The sequence below is a fragment of the Podarcis gaigeae genome (genome assembly GCF_964106915.1).
Source record: "Podarcis gaigeae genome assembly, chromosome: 5".
NCBI classification, from domain to species: Eukaryota; Metazoa; Chordata; class Lepidosauria; order Squamata; family Lacertidae; genus Podarcis; species Podarcis gaigeae.
In genome coordinates, this window is record NC_139681.1 from 33508562 (window position 1) to 33521951 (window position 13390).

Consider the following 13390-nt stretch of genomic DNA (forward strand, 5'->3'; position numbering starts at 1 on the left):
AAGCTTTCAAAAGGATTTAGTATTATAAATATATCATCTTTGTCACAAAACACCTCAGCTGGGGGAAAAGTTTGCCATTTTGGGAATGGAAGTGTGCGTCTTCTCATCATACAAATTGTTTTTATACAAATCAAACTCCGAGACTAAGGCACAATGCTGTGTTTTAAGCCCACAATGTTCTTGTCTCTATGGATCCATAGTGTTTTTTTGCTAGTTACAAAACGATAAAAGCAGCAATCGATTTTTAAAAGGAAGAAGCTGAATCGTGATATGGTTCAGAAGAAGAAAGCAAGTCCTGTCCCTCCCACAAAACTGTTCTTGGAAAGTTGCAAAAAGTACAGAACTGCTTGAGCAACTATATAGTTATGTGCATAACTTCTGGCTCATTTTTTTTAGGATCACCGGCCCGGTTCATCCAAGCGGCATTTTTTTAAAGATAAAAAAGGAAGACTTTCTGTGTTTGAACTTTCACAACGCTGGAAAAGTCACCCAGAAAGTTAAGGCTCATGGACACAGCCCTTGATCTTTTGCATTCGATGGGGGAGTTTTGCTACGGATGTCAATGGGATGCAGCTCACAGCCCTTGTCTACAGTTCTATAGCCATGGTCAGGCATTCTTAAAAACAAGGAACAGAAGTGGAAGACATGTATAGCATCTTACCCTCCAAGCAAACAAAGTCATTTTGGCCATGGAAACTCAAAACATTCAAAATCAATTACACTCTCTCTATAAAAAATTTAAAATGGTATATTAGCAAAGACATTTGTCCTTATGTAAAAGAAGGTCCAGAGATGAAGAACTGGTTGGCACTGGAGACAAAAGTTGTAGGGGAGTGTTAGTGTAAAACTATCAGTGTTAATCAAGGAAAACGTGGGAGGAAGTTGCAATTTGCACAAAAAGGAAGAGAAAAGGGAGAGGTTTGGATCAGTCCGACTCTGATAAACTACACGGTCTTCGAAATTCTTGCCCACGTTCATGGATCCACTTATTGGATACTACAGGAAAAGGAAGAGAGAAGAGGCACATTTACATACGGTTACTCACACCTGGCTGAACTCAGTGAATACATATTAGTCTGTAAAAGACTGCTCTGGTTACAGAATGGCAACTTCCCAAAGTCTAACTAAAAACATGGCAGGACAAATTACGTCCTATTTATTGTTGAACAATGAGATTATTATTTTTTACCATTACTAACAATCCTGTGAGGTGATTTAACACCTGGTAATATTGATCTGAAAGGATCAATACTGAACTTGCTGTGGAAAACCCCACCTACCTACAAGGAATTATACAGTAGCCAGCAAACTGGACTTGCTTAGGTTTTATCTCCCTACCCACCGCTCTCACATTTCATTTAAGAATGGTATTTTTGTTGTTCTTATCTTTTGGCTATGTGCATATGTTTCAAAATGCGGCAGCTATGATGTCTGTGCAAATTCTCTGGTTTCATACTTACCCCATTTGTTTCCGACTAATACTGGACAGGCAGCATGCCTTGTACTGTAGTCCCCTTCACCGCTTGGAAAAAGATTGTACCAAAACACAGCTGTCCCCTGGGAAGATATAAAGCGGAGTTGACTCATTAAACTGCCGCCAGTTTAACTTCTGGAAAATGAAAAGCTAAGGCAGGCTAAAAACAGGCAGAACCACAGGCAACAGCAAAAGTGTGGGAAATGTACTGATCATTACTCCCCCCTGCGATTTCTAAGTGCTCCTCTGTGCTGTGCTCACACGTCACCTATTGAGCCCCTGGTAGCGATGCGAGTTTTCCATAAAAAAATTAATCTGCACAGGGTGTTTCGCATTGAAAATGTTTCAGTTTGCATCGGAATTTTTTTCTAGTAATAATAATCATAATCATAATTATTAATAATCCCCAGCCACTCTGGGCGGCTTCCAACAAAATATTAAAATACAGTAATGCATCAAACATTAAAAGCTTCCCTAAACAGGGCTGCCTTAAGATGTTTTCTAAAAATCTGGTAGTTGTTCTTCTCTTTGACATCTGGTGGGAGTTCCACAGGGCAGGTGCCACTACCGAGAAGGCCCTCCACCTGGTTCCCTGTAACTTGGCTTCTCGCAGTGAGGGAAACACCAGAAGGCCCTTGGCGCTGGACCTCAGTGTCAGGGCAGAACGATGGGGGTGGAGATGCTCCTTCAGATATACTGGACCGAGGCCATTTAGGGCTTTAAAGGTCAGCACCAACACTTTGAATTGTGCTTGGAAACGTACTGGGAGCCTAATGCACACTTTACCTCTAAGCCAGGATATGCATAAGTACCAATCTTCTCATTCAGAACATTTCACACAGTTTCATTATATGATGCAGCATAGATGGCTTTTAAGTGGAAGGAATAGTATGGAGACTGTCAGCTATGATATACAGGTATTTCACCTACCTTTCTAGGCCAAACGCTAGCTCCTACTTCAGGAAATACCGTCGCTCCTCCTGCTGCCACATCACTCATCTGACAAAAGAAATGGTGTGAGCCATTAAGCTAGCCACTCCAAAAAGTAATCCCACAAATTTCACTACTGATCTGATCTCAAGGGCACTGCAGCACTTTGTAGGGGGTTTTCTTTGCCATTGATGTTTTGAACAATAAGGCAGATTGAATTTTTTTTTAAAGGGGTATGCCTGTACCACATGGATCTCTAAAGTACTCCACTAGAAGCACACAGCACTACATTCTAGTACAGGAATCACCAGCCTGTACATGAAAGGAAACCCCATCATCTATGGGGAATACGCTGCGGATGCTGGAATGATACCTGGGCAGGTACAGATTGCATTAAAAGCCTTAAGAGACAGAGGGTATTTGTGACAAAGGTACCTAGCTAGACACAGACATTTCGTTCGTTTAGGTTTGTGACCTGTCTTTCAACTCTCAAGATGTGGTACACCGTAGTTTTCCATTTTAAAAACAAAACAATTGAAGCACTATGGTCCCTAGCAGCAGACAACCCAGTGATGCTCGCCTGACCTCCTGTGGCCCACATTACTGCTGCGTACCGGGAGATAGAGGTGATGTTGGTGCAGGGAAAATGCACCATGCTGACCTCACTGTCACTCCTTCCCCACCTCCTAGGAAGATGCATCAACATGGGAAACATGCAATCAAGTGAGCATCGATGCACGGCTACTGGCTATGCTGCCATAACACAAACAGGAGAATTATGAAAAGAACCACACATTTCCTCATAATTTTCACTGTGTGAGAGAAGCTCTTTTGGTGACATGGTTGAATCTTGCCTCCAAAGTATCTTACTTACATAGAATAACCATGTTGCGATTCGGTTGCCTGTACCCAGTTCTTTAAAGGCATCCGGCTCATCTTTCTGTGTAGAAAAACATGCAGTACAAGGTCTTACTGTACAAGCGAAACCCAACAACGGCACACAGCGTTAGCGCTAGGGTAGACATTTACAAATATTAATTTTTAGAATGCACGATGTAAGTAAGGGAAAATTAGTAGTAGTTACCTGAAAAATTATCAAGCATTTCACCCAGAAGTTAAAGGTATCCATTCAAATAAGCTGTCATTTCAGCATTTGAGTTTTACACTAGCAGCATACAAAGTTCTTAAAGCATAAGGTGTGTTTCAGGTGTCCTGGGACCTGGCTAGACTTTACTTCCTAGGTTATCCTAACATGGCATCTCTCTGATACTGTGACTGAGGACTCTTAACGCCTTCCAGTGATGGATAACAAGAGAGAGAGAATGGAATGAGCCAACAGGAATGAGATTTGGACACTGTAAGTTATTGTTGATGTATTAAGATATCACTTAAGATATGCTTAAGATATCACTGACAGTTGTATAATTTCATTAGGCTGCAGAGCAAAGGGAGAGAAGGGAAGCAGAGCTATTCCATTTGTTCTGCTATGAGTTCAGCTGCTCTCCCTCAACTCTCACCTAGAAAGCAGCCCTTCTATCAGGCTATCTGAACAGTTCTGATCCCGGCTGATCAATATAAGAACTGTAACTTTAAGGATGGATGCCTAAGCTTACATGTTTCCTCCTCCCTCCCCATTCGTTTTTCGTTGTGTGTCATGACTTTTTGGTTGTAAGCCTGAGGGCAAGGGCTATCTTTTTTTAAAAAATTGATCTGTAAGCTGCTCTGGGAGCCTTCTTGCTATATTGTCCAGGGTCTTCTTTCTGATCTTTTTGGCCGCAAAAGGAAAACGGGTGACTTTATGAGTCACTGAAGTGTTTACATTTCTAAGAACCTTCTCTGCTGGGAAGAGGCATCTTTCCTATAAGGTGAGAAATCGTCTTCTGGGTCCAATGTATAGTGGGCAATATAGTAAATAGTGTAAGACAGGCATGGGCAACCTTTGGCCCTCCAGATGTTTTGGCCTATAGCTCCCATGATCCCTAGCTAACAGGACCAGTGGTCAGGGATGATGGGAATTGTAGTCCAAAACATCTGGAGAGCCAAAGGTTGCCTATGCCTGGTGTAAGATGTCTTCCACCTGCGGTTGCACGCATATACAGAGTAAATATGCTTTTTAAAAATAAATACATGAAGTTCTGGGGAACATGGTCTCAGAAATCCCATGAAGATAGCCATCACAATCTAGACAACTAACATGGGTTTTGAAGGCACATAATCTTTTTAGGCAGAAGAAGTTTCCATTGCTCTCTCCTACATCTGCAGATTAGAGGAATTGGTCTAAAAATCTCACACAACAACCAGGCAACAAGAAATTGTATGCTGACCACCAACTGCAACTCAAGGCAACCAGAAGTTTAAAATATACTTGGCAATTTAAATGATTTATGTCAAAGCAAACAATGTGCTTTTCACCCCTAGAATTAGAAGGGATTTTTCCCCCCACTGCTCAACCCTAATTGCTTTCACATGTACATGCTTGGGAAGAATCCAGTGTTTCCCACACATTATATTATTGGATGCCATTTTAGTATATTAAGGCGGCACTCTTATACACACTTACTTTAAGTCAATGGGTTTTACTTCTGCAAATATGCTGGAAGGGTGCATTATTAGACATATGTATCTGGGAGGAAGATCCATTTAATAAAGTGAGATTTACTTAACAGGATTGCATAGCAAAGATATTCTTTCAAAAATAGTTTGTTTTTTTTTCTAAACACATGCATGGGAAGAAAAAACAATTAACAACTTGCATCATAATAAGCCAATATAGACTTACTATATATAATTTTTTAAGGGGGGAATCAAGATTTATGTTAAGGCAATAATTTTAATGAATGTATGGTGGGCTCAAATGAAAATGTTAATTGACGGTGTTATTTAACACATAAATGCCCTGTAAACCACCATTTGAGATCAGTTGCCCTATTTCTTGTAGCCTTGTTCCAATATAAAATACATATCCAAGCCTACCTAAACCCATTTGGACTTTTTTAAAAAAGCCCTTCACCCTATGGTTGGTTGCAGATATATCACTATGACATAAGAGCTTTGGGTTTTTTTTTAAATACCATCACCTTAAATGTACCAGCCACCATTTCCTGCAGTTTCCTCCTTTAATCCTTTCATTCACTTAACAGCATTTCACTTTAACATTTTGGTAATATTTGTTATTCTCTGCTGTTCAGATGGTGGTTTAGAGGACTTTAATCATTTCACATTGATTAGATAGAAGACTTGAATGTAACACAAACACTCAATTAAACATTTGTGCCACGGGCCAAAAGGCCTAGGCTTCAAACTATTTCATTTTTCACCCATCTCTTTACTTGCCCGAGCAAAGTCATAGTGGGGCTCATACTGTCCTCCCACTCCATAATTTGCTACCTGGAAGAAAGAAACACAGTGCATGTAAAGCACAAAGGCAGGACAGAGAAAGACTTACCCTTCCAAAATCAAAATGAGGCTCGTACTGGCCTCCTACGCCGTAGTTGGCGACCTAGAGCAGAAGAAGCACAAACAACCGATGAACTACCCAGAGTGAGAGATGAAGTATCTGCTTCATATGTACGTTGATGCTTTGCTAACTAGGAGTGTCATAAAATCAAGCCCAGGAACAATGTGTGTGGTGGGGCGCAGCTTCCCTCCCAGCACTGGCACTGATTCTGCAAGGCAGTGGCAAGGTTGGAGCTATGAAGGTGCACCATCAGGAACACCTGACTGGCAGGTCCCACCAACTGCAACCACATGGTCCCAACCTCACTGCCACCCTGCCATCTGGTGATGGACAGGTTGTAAGTACAGTGGAACCTTGGTTCCCGAACTTAATCCATTCCAGGAGTCCATTTGATGGTTTGGGAACCAAGGCAGGGCTTCTGATTAGCTGCAGGAGCTTCCTGAAGCTAATCAGAAGCCACGTTGGACGTTTGGCTTCCAAAGAACGTTCGAAAACTGGAACACTTCCAGTTTTTGATCGTCTGGGAGCCTGAACATTCTGGCTCCCAAGGCATTCGGGAGCCAAAGTTCCACTGTACAAATAATTAACAAACCAATAAAGGCTGAACTATGCCCTCTTTAGGAGTGCCACCAACTTGAGTCTACTCTCCCAAATAAGGAACTAAATTAAGCAACGGCCTGAGGTTTCCCTTTCATTTGCCCTTACTGAAGATTCACCAACTTCATTTTACATTAAAAAATGATTTTCAAAGTATTAAGACAATGTATTTCAACAATGTAGCTCCCACCCTAATATAACATTTTAAAAAAAAAAAATCTTTTCCCTGTTTTGCTCAACTGAACTCACCCAAGGAAATACTGAACTGGAGTTTGCATTTTTTAATTTTTCACCATACACTTAAATATTGTGGCTAACTGCATTCTGCATACAAACACAGGTAACAGAGCTCAATATTCCCCCCCCCCCAATGAAAAGCCATGACTTTAGAGTGAAACAGAGTTGCATTGAGTCACACTGCCCCCTCCCACACAAACAACATATTCGAATATGTATTTAAACCAGTATGAGATGAGTTGATGCCAGCAAGATTCTTAATACTCAAGTAGCGTGGGGTTTATCGTTTGATAAAAGCAGTAACAGAAGTGATGTTTTGATTCTCGTTCGGAGCTTGATGTAAGGGTACCCCCAACAAAATTTAAAAATTTGGCTGTAAAATTTGGAAGTAATATGATTTGGAAATAATGTGATTGGATTGGCCTGTTAATAAAAATTATGTTTTTTTTTAAAAAAAGTAGTGTGGGGTTTGGGGGTGGCATTTGGGTTTTTAAATATCTCCTCAGCTCACCTGGAGCTCTTCTGCTGTGGAAACATCCAGTCCTGTAAGATCTTGTATTCTTGCATTAATACGTGCTACTACAGGGTTTTCATATCCAGACAGCCAGGCACTAAACATGGAAACAGATATTATTCCTGACCAGTATGATCAGAGCATCACTTTTCAAGACTAGTAAGAAACAACTTTTTAACTGTGCAAAAATGCCTACAGGCAAATGCCGACACTAAATGTGATAGCCGACATCTCAGTAACTCCACTTAATGAACAACTTTAGCCCTATTGGCATATATTGCAGCTCTGCTATATTTCTTCAAAGCAATGCCCTTTGGTTGGCCACCATCAAGTGAAGTAAGTTGTGACCCAAAAGAACACTTGGGAGAGCATGATATACACAGTATTGCAATGTGTGACAGACCCTCTTTGATTCACCACAATTGTGAAGGAAATGCTGCGGTGGTACACACTGCAGTTCACATAATAAACCCGTTGAAATTAACTCACATAATAAACCCACTGAAATTAATACAGGTCCATTGGTTAATAAGTTAGGTCCACTGATATCAATGGGTCTCCTCTTAGTTAAACTTAAATACCACCCACTCTTCTCCTGTCAAACCAGAGAGCCTGACTGTGAAAAAAGTGGTGCTTCGGATTGTGACCATTGTACAAGGTTACAATTCACTGTACGAGACTAGTTTCCAGAGGGCTAGCCGTGTTTTTGCAACAAAAAACCAACAATGAGTCTCGTGACACCTTTACAGGCAAACACATTTTATTGTGGAATAAGCTTTCATGGACTAGAGTTGGATTCAAGACTAGATTAGTCACAAGAACTTATTTCCATTCCTACCAGGGACTGTAATGATGGGGTGGACGGTTTGAAGCAGTAAAGTACATGGACTACTCCCAAGTAAAAAGTAGTGTCCAGAAGAAGCGTTCATTTAAATGTGGGCTGAGGGCTGGGGGCAGAGGAATAGCACAATCTTATCTGAAACTGGAGAAGCTGTTAAGTGTTTGGCTCTCTTCCTGCCAAAATTCTTTGCCCTACCAGACACACACAGGTTTTTTTTAAATGCCCTCTCAGCTTCTGCCTCTTTCTATTCAAACCTGAATTTTCTGTTAAGGTTTCTACTCTCCACATATTCTAGAAGCTTGGACAACATTAAAGACCCTAGTTTCACGGTTTGTACACCTTAAAAACAGTAGTCAAAAGCTAGCTGTTCGATTAGCAAACGTGATTTTTATGCACCATTGATGGTCAAAGATCCCTTGCAGAAACACATCATGTATATATACTAGTTTGAAAGGATTAAACTGTATCTTCACTACCACTCGAGTTTGTTTAGTACCCTCCTTTTCAAAAGGATCACAGCAAATCTCTAATCAAGAGCGGTAAAATATGACACCACACAGGTTACAGAATCTCAAAGGGTATGGAGAAGGGAGAGCCGAATGTTTGTCCAAAGTCAGTAAGCAAGGAAGTTTAGGGGGGGAACTATCAGAACGACTGTTAGCATACAGAGCAATTGCAAGCACAAGAAATACAGACAGAGAATATATTTCTTATAACAAAAAGCAATGTCATGTCACGTAAAGCATTACCCATAGTGAGACTTATTTCCTAAAGAAGAAAATTCATATTACAGCAAGCGAAGTTAGTTACAATGAAAAACTAGTATTTGCACCACTTAATAACCCCTCTTCATTACCCCTACATTAACTCGCTGGCTTCCCCTTCTAACCCAATCAGTTACTTTCTCTTTTCTGCTCTGCAGCCCAGCTTTGTACCTTGTTTTCACATTCACCCTTATGTCCATGTCTCCTCCTACCTCCATTTGTGCAACACTCCCCCCATCCCGGTTGCACACAAACCACCCCCACAGTAACTTCCTGCATCTTCCTCCTTCCACAAATTGCAGCCACTAAGCTTGATTCTCCCCTTCTGCCCGATTATGAAGCCACCATTGTAGTGGCAGCCAGTTGTTCCAGGACTCAATTGAAGGTGCTGGTTTTAACTTGCAAAGCCGTCTGTGGCCTAGCCCAGCATTTCTTATGGAACACCTCATCTCCTGTTACTTGTTCCAGTGACTATACAAAGCTGCTCTGGAACTCTTCCGGGTAGGCAGGGTTGGTGGGCATACATTATTTCGTGGTTTTCGATTGGGGACAGTTGTCTCAGCTTCTGTCAGGCCCAGCCAGAATGGAGAGCTGTTAGGTATGAGGCAAGCTCTAAATCGCCTTTTTGATTCTGAATGAAAGCTTGGCAGAATAAAGTTGTTTATTCTTTTTAACAGCAATTTTATATTGTGTTTTAATTCTTATATTCTGCTGTAATGTAGACCACCCTGAGTTTTCTTTCAGTTAGGATGAAGCTAAATAAACACAGTACAGTCGTACCTTGGATCCCAAACACCTTGGTACTTGGACATTTTAGCTCCTGAATGCAAACCCGGAAGTGAGTGTTCCAGTTTGCGAATGTTTTTGTGGAAGCTGAATGTCCTACACGGCTTATGATTGAGTGCAGGAAACTCCTGCAGCCAATCGGAAGCCGTGCTTTGGTTTTTGAACCATTCTAGGAGTCAAACGGACTTCATAGAATCATAGGACTTGCAGAAGGGGTTCCAATGCTGCTTCTCTATTACTGTGCCTGCTGTAATGTTTCAGCCTTCTCCTTCTCCTGTAGCCTAATTCGTAAAAATGTCAACTTTTAATTGTTGCAATGCCTTTTTTCTACTTCAACTCAGTCAACATATACCCATCAATTGCGTATCCATCAGAAATGGAGTGGGGGGCAGAGAGAGAGACGTTATCTTGCAAGAGGAACAAGAATATCCTCCCATTTCCTTTCCCAGGAAGATGGCTTGTAAACACTTTTCATTTCAGCTCACAGTCATGCGGAAGCTAAAATAATCCTGCAATGCCTCTGTATCATTTGTGAGGGAAATTGTGCTCTCTGAACACTGCAATGTGCTATTATTGCTCTAGACAGCATCAAAAAAGCTTTTCCATGTTGAATGTTGTTAAAAGTTAAATTTAGTGGGCATAACAATATTTCTGAGGTTCTCTCCTTTTGAAATAAACTAACACTCAAGAAAGGTACCTTTACTTCCATCAACATTTACTTTCATTCCTTAAAAGATTCAGCATCTTTTCACTGAAGCTTTTAAAAATGGCACTAATGGGAAGGACTGTTCCTAAAACTTTAAAAAGTAATGTCGAAAGGCATGCATTTGTCTGGTGGAGACTCCACCATCATGGTCTAAAGAAATTCCTTTAAAGATGTCTCTCCCCCCCCCCCCTTCTTTCTAGAGAGGAAACTATATCGTAGAGTAATTGGCTATTTCACAGGCATACATCACAACCAGCAGTTTCCTGAAAGTCAGACTGGCCGAAATATTATGGTACTACATACACATGGCTTGGCTCTAAATGCTGCTTTCCACTGCTGGCAAAATGCCACCGTCATGCAGCCTGCCACGTACTTCAGCACAAACAGTAGTCCTGTCATAAGCAGAGGCATGCCGTTAATATAGAAATGTGTTAGCTAGGAAAGAGCGCTTGGAATGTTTGGGAGGAGGAAGCAAACTTCTATTAAAAATACACGAGAGAGTTTTTGGGTTCCCTGTAAATGTGGCTTTACTAGTTTGTTTGTTGTTTTTTTAAAAAATACTAATATCCTTGACAGGAACGAAAACCTACTCCTTTGCCAATACAGATTTCGGTTTTGAAAAAAATCTGTCTTCTTAATATTGCCTGGTGTGTGAAACTTTTCACAAAACTGCACAAGGCAAAAACGGATTCAAACTGGATAGTCAGAATGCACAGCCCACTGGCGGATATTAACTGCAGTTGACGTAAATATTTTGAATGTCCACAATAGGTTCTACTGTAATTTAAACCACCAGGAGAAGAACAGCTCTAAAAGGAGGTTACAGAGGCACAAATTATACCTAACAACTCACACATTAGTTCCTACACTTTATCACTACTAAAACCACACACATGAAACAGCAGACGTAACAATTAATTACTAAAGGAAAGCAGTCTGCATTTTTGCCTGCTCCTGAATTGTGGCTTTTAATGTAACAAATCCCTGAAGGTCAAGGCAGCTTCTCTTTCCTCGAATCAACACACATGATAAAAGCTTCAAGAAGGTGTTTAATATTAATGAGTGGTCTTTGCTTTAAAAATCTGCTTGGCTCTTATACAAAAGTGTTGGATAGACCCAACCTTAACAGGAGACATTCATTTCTTCCAAACAACTATTCCCCATGTTTTGCAACAGGTGTATATGAGGGTCAAGTATTGATCCATTAATCAGCTCAAGACCAACAATGTGCTCTTGCATGCTAGTTCCCATCTTGAAAATCTCATGTTATGTTTTCAGGAAGTACTGGACATATTGCACAAATCCTGATTTACACACATTTGATGTAAAAGCTAGATTTTTTTCCCCTGGGCATTTTTTGTGGACAGGCGTATTATAATAGCAAATAATTTTTGAGGCTGCTTATGCCATACTTTTTTTATAAGACGAGAAACCCATGAAATTGAATGATTTCACAAACTATTAACAGTATTTATAAGCGCCTCACTGAAATATCCCCTTAAGCCAGTAAGGATTTTTCCCCCCCCATACAGTAACTTTTAATCATACACATTTAAAAGGATGGGAAAAGACGACTACTATATTTAGTACACTAACTATTTAAAAATAGAATCTGAAGTAGGAATCTCAAGCTACCATTAACATAGAATGTGCTTCCTGTTTACCATGTGACTCCTAGGAAGTGCTTAAGATTAACACAGGCATCCTGACACAGAAGTCAAAGCAAGCAGACGCTATATAGCACGTCGTTTACATGGATTCTTTCTAAAATAAAACAATGTAGTGTTAATTCTGGTGGGATCATGCAGGTAAGAAAGTAAGGTTCATGCATCGACACATATACAGAAGTGTTTAACAAAGCAATCCTATACATTTCTACCCAGAAGTAAGCTCACTGACCTAAAACAGGATTTATTCCAGGTAAGCATGTATGGGATTGCAACCTAAGACTCACGGATTTGAGCGTGAGAGAAACAAGGACATTCCTGAAGTGCTTAACTTTGACTGGTTCTTTACCCCCAGAGTTTAAATTTGAGGATTTTAAGCCTTCCAAAACCTTTTAAGCCTTCCAAAACCTCCAGAGCCACAAAGGTTAGTGTTCTATTTTAAGGCCCCATCCTTTTCCTCTAGTTAGCAATTAGTTGAAGGGGGGGGAGGGGGGGAAGGTAAAGAATCGCACACCAAGTTTGACACAAGCCACTGCAAAGAGAACTTCCGTAGCAACTTATCGACATACCAGCGTCCCCTTACCTCTTAGAGACTCTGTAATGTGCTGTGGTCAGTTTCCCAGTCTGGGGGTCATGCACAGTAGCTCGGCTCAGCTACAAAAAGAGAAAGGACAAGGGGCTTACTCTAGTAGCAAGCTTCTTCTGGGCCAAGCCACAGGCAATTAGAAGGGTTCCGATTGGTCTGGATGGAATGTAATGCTCAGATCAGCAAGAACATTTAAAAGGATTACAGTAGCTGCTGCTACCGTTACTCCCCAATTAATCTCAATTGGTTCAGTAAATTTGGTTAGATTGTCCTTTCACTTTTTCCCTCAAAATGGAAAGTTTATGCAAGCCAATTGTTTGCAGAGTTTCACAGAGAACTTCACGGTACCCAGAAGTTTATTGTTTTGCATTCCTGCCTCAGTTTTGCTTTTTGAGAAAAGACAAAGCTTTTGCACGAGACTCAGGAGATATACATATGTATTTAAAGATATCATTAAACTCATTGTAGCAACCCTGGGCCATTCACCATCTAACCTACCTCACAAGGTATTAGAATAGGGTTATTTCAGTTAACTGTTGCATGAACTGCCCAGAGTATAAGTATTGTAATTCATAATTTTTTGTAGTGGTCAGTGAATGATCTGGGAGGAGCTGAAGCTAAACAGAGTGGGAACTGATCACTGCCATGCACAAGACCTTTACATAAGAGCTAGGTGTAAATAAATATTAAGCTGTGATTAATTACTATTAATATTGTGTCACGATAAATGGCGAAACCCCACAGCTTTTTTTAGTAAGTGTGAGCAATTGCCAAGAGAAAACTCGTTTAAAATTTATCAAGCCAGTAGTTTAGGTTAATTAAGTCTGATAA

At 40.6% G+C, this 13390-nt stretch overlaps 1 protein-coding gene across 4 annotated transcripts in view; it reads right to left on the reverse strand.

Annotated features, from left to right (window-relative positions):
- Nucleotides 1-13390, reverse strand: part of P4HA1 (prolyl 4-hydroxylase subunit alpha 1) — a 29263-nt gene continuing 15873 nt past the window's right edge. The window contains exons 9-15 of one of the 4 annotated variants that reach the window (XM_083740705.1): nt 12557-12627; nt 7207-7306; nt 5738-5791; nt 3279-3344; nt 2405-2473; nt 1461-1557; nt 1-996 (exon numbers count right to left, since the gene is read on the reverse strand). In XM_083740705.1, the coding sequence (XP_083596831.1) occupies nt 926-996; nt 1461-1557; nt 2405-2473; nt 3279-3344; nt 5738-5791; nt 7207-7306; nt 12557-12627 (528 nt within the window). In that variant the 3' untranslated portion in view covers nt 1-925. Of the gene's footprint in view, nt 997-1460; nt 1558-2404; nt 2474-3278; nt 3345-5737; nt 5792-5849; nt 5904-7206; nt 7307-12556; nt 12628-13390 lie in introns of all 4 variants that reach the window. The other 3 variants (XM_083740703.1, XM_083740704.1, XM_083740702.1) reach the window with 3 other exon arrangements.